The sequence below is a fragment of the Panulirus ornatus genome, chromosome 3, assembly GCF_036320965.1.
Source record: "Panulirus ornatus isolate Po-2019 chromosome 3, ASM3632096v1, whole genome shotgun sequence".
Lineage (NCBI taxonomy): Eukaryota > Metazoa > Arthropoda > Malacostraca > Decapoda > Palinuridae > Panulirus > Panulirus ornatus.
This window is the reverse complement of record NC_092226.1, coordinates 71,671,728-71,698,321: the sequence shown is the minus strand read 5'-3', so window position 1 is coordinate 71,698,321 and position 26,594 is coordinate 71,671,728. Positions and strand designations below refer to the sequence as shown.

Sequence of the window (26,594 nt, the reverse complement as noted above, 5' to 3'; positions counted from 1 at the left end):
TTTAGGTATGTGTAAAAGACATTAACAGAATACTAAAAGGCCTTGGCCCATTCAAGGCTTATGCTTCTGTTGAAATTTTCCAAATATGCTGAAGATGGGTACAGATATGCTAGGCAGACCTCTTGATGTACAGTTCAAGATATTGTTGGAGAAAAGCTAAATGCCCAAGGAGTGGAAAAGGGCAAACATCATACCCATCCATTAGAAAGGATATTGGGAAGTGGTGCTGAACTACAAACAAGTCTCCTTGATGAGTGTGGTCTGTATGGTATTAGAAAAGTTAATCTGAGAGCAAATGGGTAATCTACAGAGGAGAAATTACCCAATTGAGAGGCAATATTTTACAGAAAAAGTGTTGTGTAATGAGGGAGTGAGCTTTGGGAAGGTAAGATATGTTGTTTATGTCATGACTGTCAGAAAATGTATGACAATACCTGATGGGAGAATGATGAAGAAGCTGGAGTAGTAGGCAAGAATAAGCTGGAGACTCTTCCAGTGGATAGAAAATTATCTTAGTTTAAGAGAACAAAGGACATGTGTCAGAGGAGCCCTCTTGGAATGGATGGTCTCCAGTAAAGTATTTTGCCTCGGTTCTGCTTTGGGACTGTTACTCTTTTTGGTCTATGTAAATGACTTGCCTGAAGATATGATAGTTCCCTCCGGAATATGTTTGGAGAAGATGCAAAGGCCATGAGGGAAGTGAAAGCAAGCAAGATTGTATATGATTAAAAGGGGAGCTAGATAGACTCTAGAGTTTGTCCGAAACATGGTTGTGAAAATTCAGCTCTAGCAATTGTAAAGTAATGAGGTTGGGATAGAGTGAAAGAAGACCTCAGTATGATTATTCTCTAGCAAGAATTAAGTTTCAGGATTCTTTTCATGAGAAGGACTTGGGAGTCAACATCATTTGTAATCTGTCACCAGAACCCCACATCAGGAGAACAATAAAGGAAACAACTGTCTTTTGGTAAATATCTGAAGAGCTTTCAAGAGTATAGATAATGAAGTTTATAGTGAGCTGTTTATGTTGTACCTAAGGCAAAAACCAGAATATCTTCTCAAGTTTGTTCACTTCATGAAAAGAAACACAAAGAACTCATAGAGAAGGTGCAGAGGAGGGCAGCAAAGATGTTTTCAGAATTGAGAAAGCAAAGTTGCTGGGAGAAGCTTTGAATTTTTCCCACCTTGGAAGAGAGAAGAATGAAGGTAACCTGATTACAACAACATGTATGTGTTTAAAACAGATTTATGACATTGGCAGTGAACTGCTCTTTGAGAGATCTTAGGACAAAACAACCAGAGGACATGTTATGAAATTAAGCAAAAAACTTGTTAGAAAAGATGTAGAATTCTTTTGTTGAACTGTTTATTAAAATATAGTGTGATTTGATTTAACAGCCTTGATGTAGTGTTGGCACCTAAATTACTTCAATCTTGTCATTATAGCATAATCTGTCTGAATATGATAGTGAGATCCAATGCTGTCGATGTTAGGCTGTCCACCCCATCAAGTATCAGCTAGCATTCAAAGAGTAAGGATGCATCATTTGCCTCCCTTATATTTCTACACTTCTGCCCACTTCAATTAGTCTCCAATGTGCCTACACATCCAGGAAGTACTACTACAAGTGAGCCTGCTCAAGATACAGACACTTGATATGATAAAGCCTCTTGTAATGGATTTTCATGTAATTAGCATGAAAAAAATTATTTATTACATGTATTGTATTTTGCTGCATATAATACACAGAAGTCATCATGCATCCAATGCACAGAAGGTCAGGTACAGAATGATTGTAGCACTGGTATTACCTGAATTTCAAGCACTGTCATGTGACAAACAGTGTCTCATAAAACCTCTTTATTTAGTAAACCTTACTAGTACTTTGTAAATGATCCTAAATAATATATGTTATGCACTGAAGTTATCACTAGATTGTTGATAGAACACAGATGATGCAGTGCTCTAGATGTTACAGAGGATGATATAGTAAATCACCCCCCCCTCCTTAAATTACCCAAGGAACAAGGCTCCTTGCTTCCCCCACCAGTATCAAATGAACAGTGTCCTTTGCTTCCCCTGATAGGATCCCTGAGGAACAAGGCTTCTTGCCTCTCCCACCAGTACCTAGGGAACAAGGCTCCTCTATTCCCCCACCAGTGCTTGAGGAGCAAAGTTCCATCCTTCTTTCACTATTACCTGTAGAACAAGGCTTCTTGTTTCTCCCACCAGTACCTAGGGAATAAGGCTCCTCTATTCCCCCACTAGTGCTTGAGGAACAAAGTTCCATCCCCCTTTCACTAGAACTTGTAGAACAAGGCTTCTTGCCTTTCCCACTAGTATCCCAGGAGAAGTGCTTCTCGATACCCACACCAGCATCTGAGAAACAAGGCTGTTTGCCTCTCCCACCATTACCCGAGGAACAAGAATTTCTGTCTCTCTCTCTCTGTCTCTCTCTCTCTGTCTCTCTCTCTCTGTCTCTCTCTCTCTCTCTCTCTCTCTCTCTCTCTCTCTCTCTCTCTCTCTCTCTCTCTCTCTCTCTCTCTCTGCAGTAGAGGAAATATGGAATAGTTCTAAAAACACACAACTTGAGAATAGAACTGAACATATTGAACGAATTATGAAGAGATCTTGCAATAAAATTCAAATCAATGGGAACCAAATAAAGTCGCCAGGAATAAATCAAAAACCTGAGAGAGTGTAAGAAGCTCATAAGACAGAGTAAATGTGAGGAAGAGAAAAGAATTCCCTTGAAAGTTGAGCATAATCCAAATGAATTCTTCAAATGTATAAGACTAAGGAAGACAGTAAAAGAAGGAATTGGACCATTACAAAATGAACATGACTTACTAACTATTGACAACAAGGAAATAGCTACCATGCTAAATCATTCCTTTAGCTCCATATTCACAATAGAAGAAACATCTCAAATTCTGCAACGAATGAAAATGTTTTGATCTGATGAAGAAGAGTTGAATGTTAGAGAAACAGAGAGCCCTGAAGTACTTAAATACCTGGACAAATTGAATACTAGCAAGGCCAGTGGCCCAGATAACTTAGATCCATGATTTTTAAAAGAGGATAGGAGATGGCTGATATGCCCCATAACAAAAATATTCAACAAATCTCTATCAGATGGTCAGGTGCCAATTGACTGGGAACTAGCAAATGTTACTCTTCTGTATAAAGAAGGAGACAAAAAGTGTGCCTTGAACCACCACCCAATTAGCCTTACATCAGTGTTATGTAAAACGATGGTGTTAGAAATAATATGAGATAAGATTGTCACGTTTCTAGAACACAAAATTACATGGGACAACTGACATAGTTTCCTCAATAGAAGATCCTGCCTGACAAGTTTGCTGGAATTTTTTAATGTTATTCATCTGAATTGGGATGAAAAAGTACTGTCTTATGTAGTATATTTAGATTTCCAAAGGGCTTATGATAAAGTATCTCACAAGAGACTTTCACAAACTTAAAGCACATGGAATTGATGAAGAACTCCGTACATGGATCAGAGACTGGCTTACCAGAAGAAAGCAGCAAGCAGTATTAAATGGCAAAGACATAATGAATGGTGTGCCATAGGGGTTAATCTTAGGCTCAGTTCTTTTCATAATATACATTAATGACCTAGAACTTGGTCTCATGTCAGAGATAAAATTTGCTGATGATACTAAACTAGGAGGTAGAGCTGTAAACAGGAGGGACTGTGAAATGATTCAAAGAGATCTTAACTTACTAGCAGAGTGGTCAGAGAGATGGTAGATGAAGTTGTATGTAGACAAGTGTAAAGTTATGCACTTTGGAGACAAGAATATACGTTACAACTACAAACTATTTGGAAACTCTCTAACTAAAGTAGATGAAGAAAAGGACCTTGGAGTTGTCATTAGCAGCACTAAATGGTGTCATGCAGCAACCAAATTTTAGGTTTCATAGCTAGGAACATAGATTACAGGACACCAGAACAGTTCTCACTTTTTATAATTCTCTAGTTAGACCACACCTTGAATATTCTGTCCAGTTTTGGTCCCCAAACAATAGAAAAGATGTGGGAAAATTGGAGCAGGTGCAAAGACACTTGGCAAAATTGATCCCATCCCTTAGAAATCTGGCATATGAGGAAAGGCTAAAACGATTGGATCTCTTCTCCCTTATAAAACACATTCTTTGCTGCATCTTAATCCGATGTTCAAAGTTTTGAACAAGTTGGATAAAATAAATCACAAACATCTTTTTGAAATACAAGAAAATATGGTTACCAGGACAAATGAAATAAAACTTGAAGCTGAAAGATGTTGTGTGTACGTGGGAAAAAGCTTCTTTACCTATAGTGTGTTGAGCACTGGAATAAGTTAACGCCAGATGAAGTGAATGCTAAGACTATAGATACCTTCAAATATTTTATTCTATTTATTATTTATTTTATGATACATAATCGCTGTTTCTCGCATCAGCGAGGTAGCATCAGGAAAGTGAAGAATGGCCCATCCACTCATATACACACATATATACATAAACGCCCACATACACTCATACATATACCTACACATACGAGGACATTGCACATACACATGTACATATTCATACTTGCTTGCCTTCATCCATATCTGTCGCTACCCCGCCCCATACATACATATACCTACACATACAAGGACATTGCACATACACATGTACATATTCATACTTGCTTGCCTTCATCCATACCTGTCGCTACCCCGCCCCTCAGGAAAACAGCATCACTATCCCCTGCTTCAGCGATGCAGTGCCAGGAATACAGACAAAATGGCCACATTCGCTCACACTCAGTCTCTAGCTGTCCTGTATAATGCACTGAAACCACAGCTCCCTATCAGTCTCAAGCTGTCATGTGTAATGTACTGAAACCACAGCTCCCTATCCACATCCAGGCTCCACAGACCTTTCCATTGTTTACCCAAGACACTTCACATGCCCTGGTTCAGTCCATTGACAGCATGTTGACCCCGATATACCACATCGTTCCAATTCACTCTATTCCTCGCACACCTCTCACCCTCCTGTATGTTCTGGCCTCGATCGCTCAAAATCTTTTTCTCTCCATCTTTCCACCTCCAGTTTATTCTCCCACTTCGCCTTGTTCCCTCCACATATGTACTCTGTCAATCTTTCTTTACTCTTTTTCTCCGAATGTCCAAACCATTTCAGCACACCCTCTTCTGCTCTCTCAACCACACTCTTTTTATTTCCACACATCTCTCTAACCCTTACATTACTTACTGGAGCAAACCATCTCACACCACATATTACCCTCAGTCATTTCATTTTCATAACATCCGCCCTCCTCCACACAACCCTATCTGTATCCTATGCCTCACAACCATATAACATTGTTGGAACTATTATTTCTTCATACATACCCGTTTTTGCTCTCCAGGATAACATTCTCTCTTTCCAAACATTCTTCATCGCTCCCATAACCTTCACCCTCTTTCCCATCCTGTGACTCACTTCTGCTTCCATGGTTCCATCCACTGCTAAGTCCACTCTCAGATATCTAAAACACTTTTCCTCTAATTTTTTTCCATTCAAACTTACATCCCGATTAACTTGTCCCTCAACCTTACTGAAACCTAATAACCTTGCTCTTATTCACATTTCATGAATTCAGGTATATTGTAGAGTAACACCAAGAATAAACTGTATAAATGACAGTGGTAATGAGGACAGTAGAAGGCTAATGTGCAGCAATTGGGATTTGGTAATAGCTTAAAAAACTGCTGAGTGGAATTACATTTTCTTGTCAAGTTGCATTTCTTTTTTTTTTTTCTCTCTTTCTTTACCAGACAACCAAGTCATGGGCCAGTTAGGTCTCCTGTTGTCTGTCCTCCTCTTGTAAACTCTCTCTCTCTCAAATATCCAAGGGACATTGGTCCTTTGCTTTCCCCACCAGTATATATATGAATAGCAAGGCTCCTCGACTTCCCCACCAGTATCTCAGGAACATGATGTCTTGCGTCCACCATAAGTACCTGAGGAACATGGCTTCTTGCCTCTCCCACCAGTACTTGAGGAATTGTTTACCTGGGTCATTTGCTTGTATTGGCTACCTTTGCCAGTTAAATGACATGTTAGAACAGCAGGAGGATAAAAGAACCAGCTAATTTACCACGTCCTTAGTTTCAATGAACATTTTGTGCATGAGCAGTAAGCTGCCAGATCAACAGAGAGCAGGCCAGAAAGGTGTAGGTGCACTGTTGGAGTACAGCAGCAGTGATGATTGGTGTACAATTTAGAATGTTTCTAGTTCAGGGAAGGTTCAAAACGTACATCTTAATTGGTGAATGGTATGGTAAATTGTTCTTTATGTATTTTTCTACATGTTCTTCTTCATTGGGTTCGTGACTAGTTCATGCACTAAAAATGAGTCTTAATGAAATAATGATAATTGAAATATGGGTGGTTTGGTAGAACATTTTCAGTTCAAGTGAGTAATTGTGTTTAAGATTATTTTAGATTTTTTTGTGAATTTAAAAGTAGAATTGTATGTTATTTTTACTCCACAGGTATATTTTTAATGTAGTTCTCTTCAGTAGTGTCTTTCCCTATGCATGAACTAATATTATGAATGTATTCAAAACCTTACCTAGCTTATCCCATTGTTCCAAAGTATTGACATGACAGATATACAGATACCTCTCATTATTTTTGTTTATGTGGTGTATGTATTCTCATTGTTTGGATGACCTTTTGAGTGTTATTTAGTACATTATTTCCATTATTTACATAATGCTCTGAGTATATTTTATGATTTTTCTTTAGCTGATAGTCCATAACCCCTTATTTACAGGGGAAATGAATGTTACAATGTAGCACAATTCTATAGTGAGCGAACATTTTTGTGTATCTATCTCATGTTATATCTCAACCTCACTTATAAGAGTGATGGATTAATGTAACAGAATGACTGAGGACGTAGTAAATGCAGACAGCATACATAGATTTAAGAAGTTGGACAGTAATGAATGTTCAAGAAGTTGGACCCTTAGAGTGTAAACTCCCTACCCATATCTGGCAAATAGGCAATTACTATCCATCTGTGTCTCTAATGCCTGCTCCAAATGAAAGTCCCTCAAGGGGATGGCTTTGGCATTAGAGTCTCTGTAACTAGTGAACTTCATTGCTGCTTTTTGGCCTTTAGTGCCTCACCCTTAACAGGCCACTGGCAGAGGGGCTACTCTCACACATTGTTTGCAGAGGCTCCTACCTACTGACTACTACTACCTAATGCTCTTGCCTATGTACTAATGTTTCTGCCTAATGCTCCAGCCTATATGTTCTTACCTTCTACTTTTGTCTATTGCTCCTACCATTTTGCCAAAAGGCAGGGCTAGCGCATAGTGCCCATTGCAGGAAAATATGGAGTTATGAAGAATGAGCTGTGTGAGTTAAGTGTTGTCAAGAGTTACATATGATAAGGAGAATTGTATGTTTGTGGGCAGAATGTCAGTAGTCCACATGTGAGTGAGGCAGAAAGAAAAGACAGTTACCAGGGTTAGAGGAGTGCAACTTAACAATCACTAAAGTGGTGGATTACTTAGCAGCTGTTACTAATCCTCTTGACACCTAGTTGGGTAATACTGGTAATATACCTCCCTAGTCATTCGCTGCCTACCAATTACTTCTTACCTATTGGTTGCCTACCGGTTACTAACTACCTATTGGCTGCCTACCAACTACTACCTACTTAGGTAATTAGAAATAGGTAATCACACACACACACACACACACACACACACACACACACACACACTCACACAAAGAGGGATCAGGAAATTGCACTGTACTATAGGCCAGTCTAACTAAGAAGCTTAGTATGTAAAATTTAGAAAAAATAAAGAACAAATGAATGATTACTTACAATGAAAAAAAACTTGGGAGACGACTTGAATTTAGGGAAAGGGGTCATACGTAATGAATCTTCTAAGCCAAGGCCTATGAGAAGGGGGTGCAAGGGGTACATTGTACCTGGGCTCAGGAGCCCGAAATGAGGCCTGGGACTTTCCTAGGATCTCAGAAAATGTTTATATATATTGAAGTCTAGCATTCACATTTTGTGTGAGCCAACATAGTAAAAATATTCTTAAAGTTCATGTCATAAAACCATAGTGGATGAAAACAGGATGACTTTGGAGAAGGGAAGGGGACCTAAAAGAAACTTTGTACCCCCTGATAAGATTCCTCTCAGAGGTCCTGGTCTAGTTTTCTATGACAAGGTGATATACATCTTGGATCATAGGATACACTGTGTGTTCTTGTGTTCTTGGACTGTTAGAAGGCCATTGACAGTTCCACAATGGAGGTGGATTAAAAAACTAGATCTACAAGCAGGGTTGCAAATGGTATGCTGCTGGGCTCATTGCTATTCTTGATGTACAGTATGTAAAACACTTGCCTGGTGTATTGGAATTGTATCTAAACATGTTTGTGGATGATGCTAAGATTGTAAGAGAAATAAAGAATAATGACAATTGCATCAGCCTACAAGGGACCAGACAAATTCAAAAGTTTTTAGGATAAATGGATGATGAGATTCAGTCTGAATAAGAGCAAGGTGATGAGGATGGGATAAAGCAAAGCAAAAGAAGGTCTCATTGTTGTTATTACCTAGTAGGTAATAAATTAAAGGGGGTTGCATGGAAAAGAGGTGTAGCCATAGGTGAAGCCTTTGTTATTTAACTTGTCATCCCTCCAAACATTGATAGAAGGCAGGATTATTTTTAATTTATGAACTTCTGTCTGGAAAGAACCTTCATGTGAAGCACAGTAGTACCCAAAAAAATTCTCAGATTTTGCCTTTTAGATTTGTGAGCCTTGTTACAAAAATTGCATAGAAAACATATATTAACTGAGTTAGGCCATTTAAGACTGGTGGTCTTAATCCCAGCTTTTGGTAGAATGTTGGAAACAAGTTAGCTGGATGAGTATTAAAAGAAATGAGACTAGATTTTGATGTCTTTCACTACATCTGCAAGGGAAGGTGACTTTCCTAGCTGTATTTTCCTGTTGTCAAAGATTGATTTTCAGAAATCATTTCATTACGATAACCTGTGATCTGTTTTAATGACTTGCCTGAAGGTATGGAATCCTACTTTGATATGTTTGCAGATGATGCAAAGGTAATGAGGGAAGTGAATAGGGAGGAGAATTGCATCAGCTTACATGGGAACCCAGTTAGACTTCAAAGTTGGTCTGAAACATGGTTGATGAATTTAAGCCTGAGCAAATGTAAAGTAATAAGAATTACAGAGTGAAAGATGGCCTCTATGATTATTATGTAGCAGGATGTAAGCTGCAGAATTGTGTGTGTGAGAAAGATTTAGGAGGCAAAATCATCCATAACTTGTTGCCAGAGTCCCATATGAGAATGGTCAGTGGACAAACTGTCTATTGGTAAAAGCAAGTGTAGTCAAGTGGAATGATTTGAGATGTGTAAAGGATATATTGGGTAGGGGTACAACTGCTGGATGGTGTGAAAGCCTTCTACAGAGGAGCAAATGCATGTGTGAGAGTAGTTGGAGAGGTAAGCAAAAGTTTTGGTATGCATGTGGGTGTGAGGCGGGGCTGTATGATGTCACACTGGCTTTTTAACATTATGGATGGAGTGATGAGAGAGATGAAAGCAGAACTAGGGAGGGGGGTGCAGAAATGGAGTGTGTTGGTGAGGTATGATGGCTATTTACATGCCTGTTCATGGATGATACTATGTTGTTTGGTAAGAATGACGAGGAGTTGCAGAGGGTTGAAAGTGTGTTTTATGATATGTGTAAGCTTATGCAATTGTAGTTGAGTATGAGTAAAAGTCAGGTAATGGTGTTTGAAAGGAAATAGAACTGTATCAAAAAAGATGCAAAGAAATACTTTTTTAGGATAAAAGTGGTTGATGAATGGAACAGAATGACTGAGGACATGGTTAATGTGGACATGCATAAATTTAAGAGGTATTACAGTAGAGAATGTTTAAAAGATGGGGCCCCACAGGTGTGAAACTCCCTCCCTGTACAGTACATATAGGTAATAACCATACTTTTATTCTCTCTTAGCTGCATGTACTGGGATGTTATATGCTGCTGCTATCCATTGTTCCCAGTTCTCTTAGACTGCCATCATAGGGTTGATGATAATCAGAATGTATTATCAGGTTTGGACTTCTTTGGGGTGCCATAATTCAGACTCACCTCAGTTAGTTTCATAGCTACAATCGGTGAGTTATCAAGAAATGTGCCTGATATGGTGATCATACTGTTGCTTTTGTCTCCATAGTTGCTTCCAGTTTTAACATTTATTTTAGGTAGATCCTTGATTGACTAGAGTGAATGCCAGGCAACTAAGTATGATTTCAGTCCTGAAATCTGAGGTAATGCTCATCTGTGGACTGAAGGCCAGCAGATTCCCTTGTTACAACTGTAGGGCATCATCATTTTCCTGTTGTTTGCCATGTGTAGATACAAAGGTTATATATTGACTAGCTTTGAACTGAAATAATTATGTGCACCGTATTATAGGTGAGAAAACTAGATTCATTTTGATCAAGTATTTGGGTAAACTGTTTATGTTTGCAGAAACGATGTTGGTTACATGAAACAGGTCGAGATTTAAGAATCTGAACTTTTTAGAAAAAAGAGAAGAGTCCCGAAAATCTGTAATCTTGTACATCCACTGGTTTGGATCATGGTTTTCTAGTCACTACCTTATCTTGTTCTGCCAAAATACATGCCATTGTTCTCACTGTTTGAACATGATTTGGTAAAGCTACAGAATTGGGTTTGTTTGAAGGAATAGTAGTTCTAACAATATTATATGGTTTTGACGCATGGGCTATCGATAAGGTTGTGCAGAGGAGGGTGGATGTGTTGGAAATTGAAATGTTTAAGGACAACATGTGGTGTAAGGTGGTTTGATTGTGTAAGTAATGAAAAGGTAAGAGAGGTATGTGGAATTATAGAGTGTGATTGAGAGAGCAGAGGAGGGTATGTTGAAGTGGTATGGGCATTTGGAGAGAATGAGTGAGGAAAGATTGATAAAGAGGATATATGTGTCGGAAGTGGAGGGAACAAGGAAAAGTGGGATACCAAATTGGAGATGGAAAGATGAAGTGAAAAAGATTTTGAGCAATTGGGGCCTGAACATACAGGAGGGTGAGAGGCATGCAAGGGATAGAGGGAATTGGAATGATGTGGTTTACTGGGATTGACGTGCTGTCATTGTACTGAACCAGGACATATGAAACATCTAGGGTAAACCATGGAAAGGTCTGTGAGGCCTGGATGTGGATAGGGAGCTACCTTGCAGATGCGGGAGACAACGACAGAGTAATATATATATATATATATTAGGTACAGTAGGGTTGAGGGTCAAGTCAATTGGTAGGTGAGTTTGAATGGAGAAAAACTGGAGGAAGTGAAGTGTTTTAGATATCTGGGAGTGGATCTGGCAGCGGATGGAACCATGGAAGCGGAAGTGGATCATAGGGTGGGGGAGGGGGCGAAAATTCTGGGAGCCTTGAAGAATGTGTGGAAGTCGAGAACATTATTTCGGAAAGCAAAAATGGGTATGTTTGAAGGAATAGTGGTTCCAACAATGTTGTATGGTTGCGAGGCGTGGGCTATGGATAGAGTTGTGCGCAGGAGGATGGATGTGCTGGAAATGAGATGTTTGAGGACAATGTGTGGTGTGAGGTGGTTTGATCGAGTAAGTAACGTAAGGGTAAGAGAGATGTGTGGAAATAAAAAGAGCGTGGTTGAGAGAGCAGAAGAGGGTGTTTTGAAATGGTTTGGGCACATGGAGAGAATGAGTGAGGAAAGATTGACCAAGAGGATATATGTGTCGGAGGTGGAGGGCATGAGGAGAAGAGGGAGACCAAATTGGAGGTGGAAAGATGGAGTGAAAAAGATTTTGTGTGATCGGGGCCTGAACATGCAGGAGGGTGAAAGGAGGGCAAGGAATAGAGTGAATTGGAGCGATGTGGTATGCCGGGGTTGACGTGCTGTCAGTGGATTGAATCGGGGCATGTGAAGCGTCTGGGGTAAACCATGGAAAGCTGTGTAGGTATGTATATTTGCGTGTGTGGACGTATGTATATACATGTGTATGGGGGTGGGTTGGGCCATTTCTTTCGTCTGTTTCCTTGCGCTACCTCGCAAACACGGGAGAGCGACAAAGCAAAAATATATATATATATATATATATATATATATATATATATATATATATATATATATATATATATATATATATATTAAACAACCATGGAGACATCACACACCCCTGCCGCAAACCTACATTCACTGAGAACCAATCACTTTCCTCTCTTCCTACACGTACACATGCCTTACATCCTCGATAAAAACTTTTCACTGCTTCTAACAACTTTCCTCCCACACCATATATTCTTAATACCTTCCACAGAGCATCTCTATCAACTCTATCATATGCCTTCTCCAGATCCATAAATGCTACATACAAATCCATTTGCTTTTCTAAGTGTTTCTCACATACATTCTTCAAAGCAAACACCTGATCCACACATCCTCTACCACTTCTGAAACCACACTGCTCTTCCCCAATCTGATGCTCTGTACATGCCTTCACCCTCTCAATCAATATCCTCCCATATAATTTCCCAGGAATACTCAGCAAACATATACCTCTGTAATTTGAGTACTCACATTCGTCCCCTTTGCCTTTGTACAATGGCACTATGCACGCATTCCGCCAATCCTCAGGCAAACGCGGGAGACAGCGACAAAGTATAAGAAAAAAAAAAAATATATATATATTAAACATTTCCTTTCCATAGCCAGAGGTTGAACCATTATGTGACATTCATTTTTTCATTTCATTTCAAGCTAGAAGTTTCAGTTTTCTAAATTGTTTCTTACATTTTTCACATGTATATATATATGTATGTGTGAGTGTGTGTATGTGTGCGTGTGTGTGTGTATGTGTGTGTATGTGTATATATATATGTATATTATCCCTGGGGATAGGGGTGAAAGAATACTTCCCACGCATTCCTCGCGTGTCGTAGAAAGCGACTAGAGGGGACGGGAGCGGGGGGCCAGAAATCCTCCCCTCCTTGTATTTCTTTAACTTTCTAAAATGGGAAACAGAAGAAGGAGTCACGCGGGGAGTGCTCATCCTCCTCGAAGGCTCAGATTGGGGTGCCTAAATGTGTGTGGATGTACTCAGCCTCTCCTGGTACTTCCTCACACAATTCTCCTTCCCAAGCTCACTTACTCTCACCACCCTCTTCACCCCAACATTCACTCTTCTTTTCTGAAAACCCATACAAATCTTCACCTTAGCCTCCACAAGATAATGATCAGACATCCCTCCAGTTGCACCTCTCAGCACATTAACATCCAAAAGTCTCTCTTTCGCGTGCCTGTCAATTAACACGTAATCCAATAACGCTCTCTGGCCATCTCTCCTACTTACATAAGTATACTTATGTATATATCGCTTTTTAAACCAGGTATTCCCAATCATCAGTCCTTTTTCAGCACATAAATCTACAAGCTCTTCACCATTTCCATTTACAACACTGAACACCCCATGTATACCAATTATTCCCTCAACTGCCACATTACTCACCTTTGCATTCAAATCACCCAACACTATAACCCGGTCTCGTGCATCAAAACCACTAACACACTCATTCAGCTGCTCCCAAAACACTTGCCTCTCATGATCTTTCTTCTCATGCCCAGGTGCATATGCACCAATAATCACCCATCTCTCTCCATCAACTTTCAGTTTTACCCATATTAATCGAGAATTTACTTTCTTACATTCTATCACATACTCCCACAACTCCTGTTTCAGGAGTAGTGCTACTCCTTCCCTTGCTCTTGTCCTCTCACTAACCCCTGACTTTACTCCCAAGACATTCCCAAACCACTCTTCCCCTTTACCCTTGAGATTCATTTCACTCAGAGCCAAAACATCCAGGTTACTTTCCTCAAACATACTACCTATCTCTCCTTTTTTCTCATCTTGGTTACATCCACACACATTTAGACACCCCAATCTGAGCCTTCGAGGAGGATGAGCACTCCCCGCGTGACTCCTTCTTCTGTTTCCCCTTTTAGAAAGTTAAAATACTAGGAGGGGAGGGTTTCTGGTCCCCTGTTCCCGTCCCCTTTAGTCGCCTTCTACGACACGTGAGGAATGCGTGGGAAGTATTCTTTCTCCCCTATCCCCAGGAATATTATCCCTGGGTATAGGGGAGAAAGAATACTTCCCATGTATTCCCTGCGTGTCATAGAATGCGACTAAAAGGGGAGGGAGCGGGGGGCTGGAAATCCTCCCCTCTCTTATTTTTTTTTTTTTTTAGATTTTCCAAAAGAAGGAACAGAGAAGGGTATTCCCTCAAAGGCCCAGTCCTCTGTTCTTAACGCTACCTCGCTAATGCGGGAAATGGCGAATAGTTTGAAAGAAAAAATATATATATATATTTTTATTTTGCTTTGTCGCTGTCTCCCGCGTTTGCGAGGTAGCGCAAGGAAACAGATGAAAGAAATGGCCCATACCATCCCCATACACATTTTTATACATACTCGTCCACACATGCAAATATACATACCTATACATCTCAATGTACACGTATATATACACACACACAGACATATACATATATACACATGTACATAATTCATACTGTCTGCCTTTATTTATTCCCATCGCCACCCCGCCACACATGGAATAACATCCCCCTCCCCCCTCATGTGTGTGAGGTAGCGCTAGGAAAAGACAACAAAGGCCCCATTCGTTCACACTCAGTCTCTAGCTGTCATGTAATAATGCCCGAAACCACTGCTCCCTTTCCACATCCAGGCCCCACAGAACTTTTCATGGTTTACCTCGGACGCTTCACATGCCCTGGTTCAATCCATTGACAGCACGTCGACCCCGGTATACCACATTGTTCCAATTCACTCAATTCCTTGCATGCCTTTCACCCTCCTGCATGTTCAGGCCCCGATCACTCAAAATCTTTTTCACTCCATCTTTCCACCTCCAATTTGGTATCCCACTTCTCCTCGTTCCCTCCATCTCTGACACATATATCCTCTTGGTCAATCTTTCCTCACTCATTCTCTCCATGTGACCAAACCATTTCAGAACACCCTCTTCTGCTCTCTCAACTACACTCTTTTGATTACCACATCTCTCTTACCCTATTATTACTTACTCGATCAAACCCCCTCACACCACATATTGTCCTGAAACATCTCATTTCCAGCACATCCACCCTACTCCGCACAAATCTATCTATAGCTCACACCTCGCAACCATATAACATTGTTGGAACCACTATTCCTTCAAACATACCCATTTTTGCTTTCCGAGATAATGTTCTCGACTTCCACACATTCTTCAAGGCTCCCAGAATTTTCGCCCCCTCCCCCACCCTATGATTCACTTCTGCTTCCATGGTTCCATCCACTGCCAAATCCACTCCCAGATATCTAAAACACTTCACTTCCTCCAGTTTTTCTCCATTCAAACTTACCTCCCAATTGACTTGTCCCCCAACCCTACTGTACCTAATAATCTTGCTCTTATTCACATTTACTCTCAGCTTTCTTCTTTCACACACTTTTCCAAACTCAGTCACCAGCTTCTGCAGTTTCTCACCGAAATCAGCCACCAGCGCTGTATCATCAGGGAACAACAACTGACTCACTTCCCAAGCTCTATCATCCACAACAGACTTCATACTTGCCCCTCTTTCCAAAACTCTTGCATTCACCTCCTGAACAATCCCATCCATAAACAAATTAAACAACCATGGAGACATCACACACCCCTGCCGCATACCTACATTCACTGAGAACCAATCACTTTCCTCTCTTCCTACACATACACATGCATTACATACTCGATAAAAACTTTTCACTGCTTCCAACAACTTGCCTCCCACACCATATATTCTTAAAACCTTCCACAGAGCATCTCTATCAACTCGGATCATATACCTTCTCCAGATCCATAAATGCTACATACAAATCCATATACATATATATTTATATTTATATGTATTTATTTATTATACTTTGTCGCTGTCTCCTGTGTCAGCGAGGTAGCGCAAGGAAACGGATGAAAGAAAGGCCCAACCCACCCACATACACATGCACATATACATACCTATACAACTCAGCATATACATATATATACACACATACAGACAGTTGTTGTTCGCTGATGATGCAGCGCTGGTGACTGAGTTTGGTAAAGTGTGTGAAAGAAGAAAGTTAAGAGTAAATGTGAATAAGAGCAAGGTTATTAGGTACAGTAGGGTTGAGGATCAATTCAATTGGGAGGTAAGTTTGAATGGAGAAAGACTGGAGGAAGTAAAGTGTTTTAGATATCTGGGAGTGGATCTGACAGCGGATGGAACCATGGAAGCGTAAGTGAATCATAGGGTGGTGGAGGGGGCGAAAATCCTGGAAGCCTTGAAGAATGTTTGGAAGTCGAGAACATTATCTCGGAAAGCAAAAATGGGTATGTTTGAAGGAATAGTGGTTCCAACAATGTTGTATGGTTGCAAGGCGTGGGCTATGGATAGAGTTGTGCGCAGGAGGGTGGATGTGCTGGAAATGAGATGTTTGAGGACAATATGTGGTGTGAGGTGGTTTGATTGAGTAAGTAATGTAAAGGTAAGAGAGATGTGTGGAAATAAAAAGAGTGTGGTTGAGAGAGCAGAAGAGGGTGTTTTGAAATGGTTTGGTCACATGAAGAGAATGAGTGAGGAAAGATTGACCAAGAGGATATGTGTCAGAGGTGGAGGGAACGAGGAGAAGTGGGATACCAAATTGGAGGTGGAAAGATGGAGTGAAAAAGATTTTGGGTGATTGGGGCCTGAACATGCAGGAGGGTGAAAGGCGGGCAAGGATTAGAGTGAATTGGATCAATGTGGTATATCGGGGTCGACGTGCTGTCATTGGATTGAATCAGGGCATGTGAAGCGTCTGGGGTAAACCATGGAAAGTTCTGTGGGGCCTGGATGTGGAAAGGGAGCTGTGGTTTTGGGCATTATTACATGACAGCTAGAGACTAAGTGTGAACGAATGTGGCCTTTGTTGTCTTTTCCTAGCACTACCTTGCACACATGAGGGGGGAGGGGGATGTTATTCCATGTGTGGCAGGGTGGCGATGGGAATAAATAAAGGCAGACTATGAATTATGTACATGTGTATATATGTATATGTCTGTGTGTGTGTATATATATGTGTACATTGAGATGTATAGGTATGTATATTTGCGTGTATGGACGTGTATGTATATACATGTGTATGGAGGTGGGTTGGGCCATTATTTTCGTCTGTTTCCTTGCGCTACCTCGCAAACGCGGGAGACAGCGATAAAGCAAAATAAATAGATAAAATACATACAGACATATACATATATACACATATACATAATTCATACTGTCTGTCTCTTATTCATTCCCGTCGCCACCCCGCCAAACATGAAATGACAGCCCCTCCCCCCACTTGCGTGCGAGGTAGCGCTAGGAAAAGACAACAAAGGCCACATTCGTTCACACTCAGTCTCTAGCTGTCATGTATAATGTACTGAAACCACAGCTCCCTTTCCACATCCAGGCCACACAAAACTTTCCATGGTTTACCGCAGACAGCACGTCGACCCCGGTATACCACATCGTTCCAATTCACTCTATTATACTTTGTTGCTGTCTCCTGCGTTAGTGAAGTGGTGCAAGGAAACAGATGAAAGAATGGCCCAACCCTCCCACATAGACATGTATATACATAAATGCCCACACATGCACATATACATACCTATACATTTCAACATATACATACATACACATACACATACATGTATAGACATGTACATATTCATACTCACTGCCTTCATCCATTTCTGTCACCACCCTGCCACACATGATATAGCATCCATCACACACACACACACACACACACACATACCCTGGTAGCACCAGGAAAAGACAAAAAGGCCCCACAAAGCTTTCCATGGTTTCCCCAAGACGTTTCACATGCCTTGGTTCAGTCCATTGACAACACGTTGACCCCAATATACCACATCGTTCCAGTTCACTCTATTCCTTGCACACCTTTCACCCTCCTGTATGTTCAGGCCCCAATCGCTCAAAATCTTTTTCACTCCATCCTTCCACCTCCAGTTTGGTCTACCACTTCTCATTGTTCCCTCCACCTCTGACACGTGTATCCTTTTTGTCAATCTTTCCTCACTCATTCTCTCCATATGTCCAAGCCATTTCAACAAGCCCTCTTCTGCTCTCTCAGCCACTCCCTTTTTATTGCCACACATCTCTCTTACCCTTTCTTCATTACTTACTCGATCAAACCACCTCACACCACTTATTGTCCTTAAACATTTCATTTCCAATACATCCATCCCCCTCTGTACAACCCTATCTATAGCCCATGTCTTGCAACCATATGATATTGTTTGAACTACTATTCCTTTAAACATACCCATTTATGCTCAATGAGATAACTTTCTCTCCTTCCACACATTCTTCATTGCTCCAGAACCTTCACCCCCTCCCCCACCCTGTGACTCACTTCTGCTTCCATGGTTCCATTCGCTGCTAAGTCCACTCCCAGATATCTAAAACACTTCTTCCTCCAATTTTTCTCCATTCAAACTCTCATCCCAAAAAGGATACTGATGTCAGAGGTTGAGGGAACAAGGAGAAGCAGGAGACCAAATTGGAGGTGGAAGGATGGAGTGAAAAAGATTTTGGGCGGTCAGGGCCTGATCATACCGGAGGGTGAGAGGCATGCAAGGAATAGAGTGAATTGGAACGACATGGCATACCGGGGTCGATGTGCCGTCAATGGACTGAACCAGGGCATGTGAAACGTTTGGGGTAAACTATGCTAAACTTTGGGGCCTGGATGTGGATAGGGAGCTGTGGTTTCGGTGCATTACACATGACAGCTAGAGACTCAGTGTGAAAGAGTGTGGCCCTTTTTGTCTGTTTTCCTGGCGCTACCTCACTGAAGTAGGGGATAACGATGCTGTTTTCCTGTGGGGTAGGGTAGCGACAGGAATTGAGGAAGGCAAGCAAGTATGAATATGTACATGTGTATATATGTATATGTCTGTGTATGTGTATGTATATGTATGTATGTATATATATATATATATATTTTTTTTTTTTTTTTTTTCAAACTATTCGCCATTTCCCGCATTAGTGAGGTAGCGTTAAGAACAGAGGACTGAGCCTTTGAGGGACTACCCTCACCTGGCCCAATTCTCTGTTCCTTCTTTTGGGGGAAAAAAAAAAAAAAAAAAAAAAAAGAGAGGGGAGGATTTCCAGCCCCCCGCTCCCTCCCCTTTTAGTTGCCTTCTACGACACGCAGGGAATACGTGGGAAGTATTCTTGCTCCCCTATCCCCAGGGATAAATATATATATATATATATATATATATATATATATATATATATATATATATATATATATATATATATATATGGTTGTTTAATTTGTTTATGGATGGGGTTGTTAGGGAGGTGAATGCAAGAGTTTTGGAAAGAGGGGCAAGTATGCAGTCTGTTGTGGATGAGAGAGCTTGGGAAGTGAGTCAGTTGTTGTTCGCTGATGATACAGCGCTGGTGGTTGATTCATGTGAGAAACTGCAGAAGCTGGTGACTGAGTTTGGTAAAGTGTGTGAAAGAAGAAAGTTAAGAGTAAATGTGAATAAGAGCAAGGTTATCAGGTACAGTAGGGGTGAGGGTCAAGTCAATTGGGAGGTAAGTTTGAATGGAGAAAAACTGGAGGAAGTAAAGTGTTTTAGATATCTGGGAGTGGATCTGGCAGCGAATGGAACCATGAAAGCGGAAGTGAATCCATAGGGTAGGGAAGGGGGCGAAAATCCTGGGAGCCTTGAAGAATGTTTGGAAGTCGAGAACATTATCTCGGAAAGCAAAAATGGGTATGTTTGAAGGAATAGTGGTTCCAACAATGTTGTATGGTTGCGAAGTGTGGGCTATGGATAGAGTTGTGTGCAGGAGGGTGGATGAGCTGGAAATGAGATGTTTAAGGACAATATGTGGTGTGAGGTGGTTTGATTGAGTATGTAATGTAAGGGTAAGAGAGATGTGTGGAAATAATGAGCGTGGTTGAGAGAGCAGAAGAGGGTGTTTTGAAATGGTTTGGGCACATGGAGAGAATGAGTGAGGAAAGATTGACCAAGAGGATATATGTGTCGGAGGTGGAGGGAACGAGGAGAAGTGGGATACCAAATTGGAGGTGGAAAGATGGAGTGAAAAAGATTTTGAGTGATTGGGGCCTGAACATGCAGGAGGGTGAAAGGCGTGCAAGGAATAGAGTGAATTGGATCAGTGTGGTATACCGGGGTGGACATGCTGTCAATGGATTGAACCAGGGCATGTGAAGCGTCTGGGGTAAACCATGGAAAGTTCTGTGGGGCCTGGATGTGGAAAGGGAGCTGTGTTTTTGGGCAATATTACATGACAGCTAGAGACTGAGTGTGAACGAATGGGGCCTTTGTTGTCTTTTCCTAGTGCTACCTCGCACACATAAGGGGGGAGGGGGATGTTATTCCATGTGTGGCGAGGTGACGATGGGAATAAATAAAGGCAGACAGTATGAATTATGTACATGTGTATATATGTATATGTCTGTGTGTGTATATATATGTACATTGAGATATATAGGTATGTATATTTGCGTGTGTGGACGTGTATGTATACACGTGTATGGGGGTGGGTTGGGCCATCTCTTTCGTCTGTTTCCTTACGCTACCTCGCAAACGCGGGAGACAGCGACAAAGCAAAATAAATAAATAAAATAAAATATATATGTGTGTGTATGAGTGGATGGGCCACTTTTTCATCTGTTTCCTGTTGCTGCCTTGCTGATGTGGAAAAGAGCGATTATGTATAATAATCATTTAGCTAAAAGTCTAATGTTGCTTCCTCAGTAATTGGTTGCTGCATTGGCTCATTCCATGCATTTGTCCATCTTTTTGGTCATTTTTCTTGTAAATATCTAATGTATTATTAAAAAATTTAATACACAATCCTGTGCAGCTAAAATAAATAAGTACATGATTCCCTACAGAACAGTGATTTAGAGAGTGAAACTTCATGATAACAACATTCAAGAATTAGGTTACAGATTTATAGAATACACTTCAGAAGTTTTCAGTGTAGTAATAGATTTGAAAAAAAAATATTTTTTTGATATTCATTTCCATAAGTAAAAAACTGATTGGGTTTGATAGAGTTTTGGTGTGTGGTGTGATGTGTGTGTGATTTTGTTTAGATGGTGGTCTGCACATTCTCACATTACACATTTCCCTTTAGATGACTGTTTACTATTTCCTTATTTTTGATGATTTGGTTACCTTCTTTTGCCATGCATTCTCTCATACAGCAAGATTATCTCTCATTTATACTGTTAACATACAAGATTTTTCATATAGTGGAAACAGTTGGCAACTGGTTCACTTTTTATGATAGCTGTGTCAATGTACAGAGATCTTCAGCAGATATTTCAAGGGTTACTGCTGGATCTTCAACACTTACAGATGTGGAGAGGGTCAGTAACTGAATTGATGTGGAAGAATCTTCATGCAGCTCCATGTTTTGAATTTGAGAAGCAGGGTATGTGATACAGAAACAGCATTTGGAAGAACAGTTTATGCATGAACAAAGGTCTAGATTGATGATAATGATTCTCAAAGGCTAATATGGATAAACTGTGTTTAGAGCTTAAAATCTAAAATTTGTATATAAATGCAACAGTTTTATTCTTGTCTGGAGGGTATATTTATATGTAGATAACAAAAATAGATTGTAGATGAGCTCAGGTAGGGTGACCTGTGGACCTGTGCATAAGTTTCTGTTTTAAGATAAAACTTGGAAGAGGCAGATATAGATAAACTCAGGAAGAGTGACCTGCTTGTAGCTTTATGTTTTTAAGATAAAGCTTTGAAGAGACAGTGAAAGAGGTTCTTATTCCCCAGTCAGCCTTATCTTTTGATAAAAAAATTTCCTTGAGAACAATTCTATTATTTAAGCAATTTGGGCTGTTTGATTTGTGAAAGATTTGGAATTCACAATGAAAAATGATGAGCTTGTGACATGTCTGTTAAGGTCACAGTATTGTAGAATGAATATTTTTTTTTACTTAGTATTTTTTCTGTGGGGAATAGGAGCTTTTAATCCAGATGAGAGGACCTTATTGCAGTGTCACTCTTGTATCTTATAATGTTATGTTTTGTTATTGAATTTAAGACTTTCCATTCCTCTGATATGAAATTTTCATTGTTTAGTGTTCTGTGCAAGCCATGCTGTAGAAGAATTTTTATATATATGCTTGTCCTTCCCATTTTTTTTAATATTTAAAGTGTGAAGTGCACATCTTTGAAAATACTGTGACTTATGATTCACTTTAACTTATTCTTGGGAGAACCATGTAACCACTGAACAATGAAATATGCATTTGTTTCTAATGTTTTTGTTTCCTTCCATGACATTCAGCAGGGAAAGGGAGCAAGGGTGAGTTAGTTCTATCAGTTTTGCTCTTTTCTGAGAAAGTTGTTTTACAGAATGTTTTTGACCCTCCAGCCATAAGCTTCAAGTTTTTAGTTTTGCATTGTGACATTGAAATCAGGTATTTATGAAATAAATCAGCGTTTTAGCTGGTAGAAGTTTGCCAGCATAGGACTTCTGTTATAGTAGATTGAAGGGAATATAAAGAGAACTAGATCTACAGAAAAAAAAAGAACACAAAGGGGAACAGTTCTATAGAAGTTTGAATGGCACAAAGAGGGGATCAGAGTATTTTAGTGGGGTAAAGGATGCTTAGAGAAGACCAGGGCTGCAGTTGAGTTGAATATATATGTATTGATGCTGTTAGGTGATGAGCACTGAAGAGTGCTACAGCAGAATTAAGGGTACACAGTGGAATCAGGCTGTAGGTGAGTGAAAGGTAAACAGAGTGTAGTAGAGTTGAATGAAGGTTTCATAGATGAGACAAAGTGTTCAGTAGAATGAAGAGCACTGTGGGAATGAAAATACTGTGATGCTGAAACATATGTTCTTTTTGTAATTACAAGACTATGAAAATCTATATTCCTATCTCTCTTATCGGATCCACATCCCCCCTGATAGAAATTATTTTTCCTTCACGTGATTTCCAGTTAGCATTTTATTCCACATCACCATTATATTGTCAGTTACAAGAATAGGCTGCTTCACACCTGGTAATCTTCATGCCCAGATACTTATACATTTTTATTGATTTCTCCATTTCACCATCTGTCTTATTTTGGAGGGATCTCTAATATGTAGTCTGTGAATGTTAAAGTTGATATTTCATATTTCTTATTAAGATAATATCCTTTATGTGAAAAGGTGAGCTGAGATTGGGGTCTAGATATCAGTGAAAGATTAGTTCTGAGCATGGTGTAGTGCATATCATAATATTAGCTGAATCTGGCATCAGCATACAATGTTACTATGCACCATGAGAATGGGAATGCATTGATTAAATTTTCTTTGTGTAAAGAATATTGTATGAAGGGTTGTTGTAATTGTCATATTGTTTTATCAAAAGTTGCTCTTTAGATGTATTCCAGCAGTGTTTTGCTCAGTTGTAACTATTGGCAATAGAACCTGTTGGGCAAAACACCCCACCTCATCAGATTGAGCAAAGGGGACTAGATCCCCCATTTGGTGAGGTTCCCCTACTGTTGATTCCAGAGGATTTGATGAAATCACTATTATATTATCAGCATTTCATAGGTGGTTAAAATGCCTGTAATTGACACTAATACTTTTATTTTCCTGATACAGTATTCTGAATACCTTTAGTACTATCATGAATAACTTCAGAAAAATTATATCTCTTTGTTCTGTTCTTTTCATTCTATCCTGATCACTCTTAATGCAGTTTGAATGTTGATTTTGCATCTTCATATATGTATGTCCAATTATTTCTAAGTATATTATATATGCGTTGTCTTTTAAATCATTCACTGTGGAACCTGTGTTAATGGAATGAAATGCCTTTTCATAATCTACAAAGATATGCTGGGAGGTTTCTCATGATTGTTTTAGAGATGTTTGCCAGCATTTCAGTTGCTTAAATGCTGCATTTTCTTATTATTGATTCATAAACAGTACATAGCAGAGTATGTAAAAACTGAACCACAACAAATAGAATATCCCATTCTCACCTACACAACATGGCTTTGGACCTAGCCACTCCACTACCACTACAATACAAACTGACCTCATTCAGCATATCATAGATGAGTTAAAAGCAACCACATTCTCTCTCCTACACAGTACTAGTGCCAGTAGACATCAACAAAGCACCCCATAGACATATACCCATCAGAAGCCCCACTCCTCAGACAAACACAATTCACAATTGTACGTCAATGCTCTGGATATCATCCGTTCCTGCAAAGGAGTTTTGAGACATGCAGTGACAAATATATGGATGGCACTATAGCAAACCAGTGTTTGCAAGGTATAAGACAACAAATGAGTACACTAGGATAAGAAAGGAGGAGCAGAAAAACTTTGAAAAAAATATTTTGGACAAGGCAGGAAAAATCTGAAACTTTTCCTTAGATTCATCAAGAGTCAGTTATTAGTTATAGAAGAGCTAATCAGGCTAATTGAGTCAAAAGAAAGAATAGTTGAGGATGGTGTAAGGATATGTGAGGAATTGAATAGCAAGTTCAAAAGTGTTTTCACAGTAGAAGACACTGTAGCTCTAACAGTAGTGACGTGAAATAGGGAGGTTTTAGAAAACATTGTGATATCTAGAAAAACGTTGATATAATACTAAAAAGTCTTCACCCATACTAGGTTCATTGTCCTGATTAGATTTTACCATATTTGCTGAAAATGTGTGCTGATATGATAGGTAAACCTCTTAAAATATTTTGTAAGATATTGGTGGAGAGAGGAAGAGTGCTAAGGGCAACGTTATAACTATCTACTAGAAATGGGACTGGGATCATGCTCTGAACTATTGACCTGTGTCACAGATGAGTGTGGTCTGTAAGGTTCTAGGAAAGATAATTTGAAACCAAATAGGTGACTTCCTACAGAGGAGAAATTACCTAATTGAGAGACAGCATGGTTTTAGGGAAAGTAGTTCGTGAGTAACAAGCCTCTTAGATTTCTTTGAGAGAGTAAGCTCTGTCATTGACAGAAGAGAAGGCTGGGTTGATTGTATTTGGACTGCCACAAAGCTTTTGAAACTGAACCACATTGGAGACTGTTTAAAAAGATTTGATTAACTGGCAGGAATCTGGGGGAAACATCCTCAGTGGATTGAATATTATCGTAGTTAAAAGGAACAAAGGATGCATGTCAGTGGAGCTGTCTCTGAAGGGGTCAAGGTGACCAGCAGAATGCTCCAGGCTCTTTTCTAGTAACATTACTCTTGATCTATTTAAGTGACTTGCCTGAAGGTATGAACTCCTTCCTGAATATGTTTGCAGATCATGAAAAGGTCAAAAGGGAAGTGGAAAGCAAGGAGGATTGCATCAACGTACAGAGGACCTAAACAGACACCAAAATTGGCCAAATAATGTCTTCCATACCCACACAAAGCAACCAGAGTGGTAGTGAATTTGAATGATGTTATATACAGGGAATGACATGCTGTCGTTCGACTAAACCTGGGCATTTGAATTGGCTGGGAGAAGTCCTGGAAAGGTCTGTAGGGCCTGGTTATGGATAGGGAGCTGTGTTTTTGGAACATTGCACATGGCAGCTAGAGAATGGATGTTAGTGAATGCAGCCTTTCTCTGACTGTTCCTGGTGCTACCTCACTAACATGGGAAATAGTGGACAAGTAAGAAAAAAGTCACCATCCTTTAAGATAAATGAGCGTGTAATGCAAGACATTATCAAGATCAGTGTATACTGTAGCAACTCAAACAATAAATATAGTCTCGTTAACTAGTGCAAGGTTTCTGCAGTTTGTAATTATAAAAAGGAAAATGAGTTGACTCAAGACAAAAGCCCTTTGAATACCACCAATATAGTTCTCATATTTGACTGTCGTCACAAAGGCTGTGAACTTCGTCCTAACGGATGTATGGGAATGACCAACACTTCTTTGAGTTGCAGAATTACAATGCACCAGCCAGATGCTGCATCTAAACCTCATCTGGAAAGGTTCACAGTATAACCCTTACACTACCACCATAGGTGGAAAAGAACAAAGATCCTTGAACATTGCAACAGTTATTACAAATTATAGATAAGCAGTTTTCACCTGAATTTTCTCCTTTGCTTGATAGCCAGGAAACAAGTCAGGTTAGAACTTTTAGATCCTTTGGACCTACCAACCATGAAAGATAACCTCAGGGTGGGTCCCATGTAGTTGACTCCAGCTTGAGGTCTGACTACATGCACCCTTAATCATTTAGTACCTTCTATCAACTTTACTGTAGAAGTGGAAAATTATTGTATGTTACCATTTTTAGATTGCATGATCCATAGGCATAGAAACATGTTTAAGTT

The 26,594-nt window shown here is 39.9% G+C and overlaps 1 protein-coding gene across 5 annotated transcripts in view; it reads left to right on the top strand.

Moving 5' to 3' along the window:
- Positions 1–26,594, top strand: part of LOC139763392 (uncharacterized) — a 228,827-nt gene that overhangs the window by 84,896 nt on the left and 117,337 nt on the right. For 4 of the 5 annotated variants that reach the window (XM_071689436.1, XM_071689427.1, XM_071689409.1 and 1 more), the window contains one exon: positions 22,581–22,598. The exons of the other annotated variant lie outside the window; for it this stretch is intronic. In XM_071689436.1, the coding sequence (XP_071545537.1) occupies positions 22,581–22,598 (18 nt within the window). The remainder of the gene's footprint in view (positions 1–22,580; positions 22,599–26,594) is intronic. 5 annotated transcript variants of the gene reach the window in all.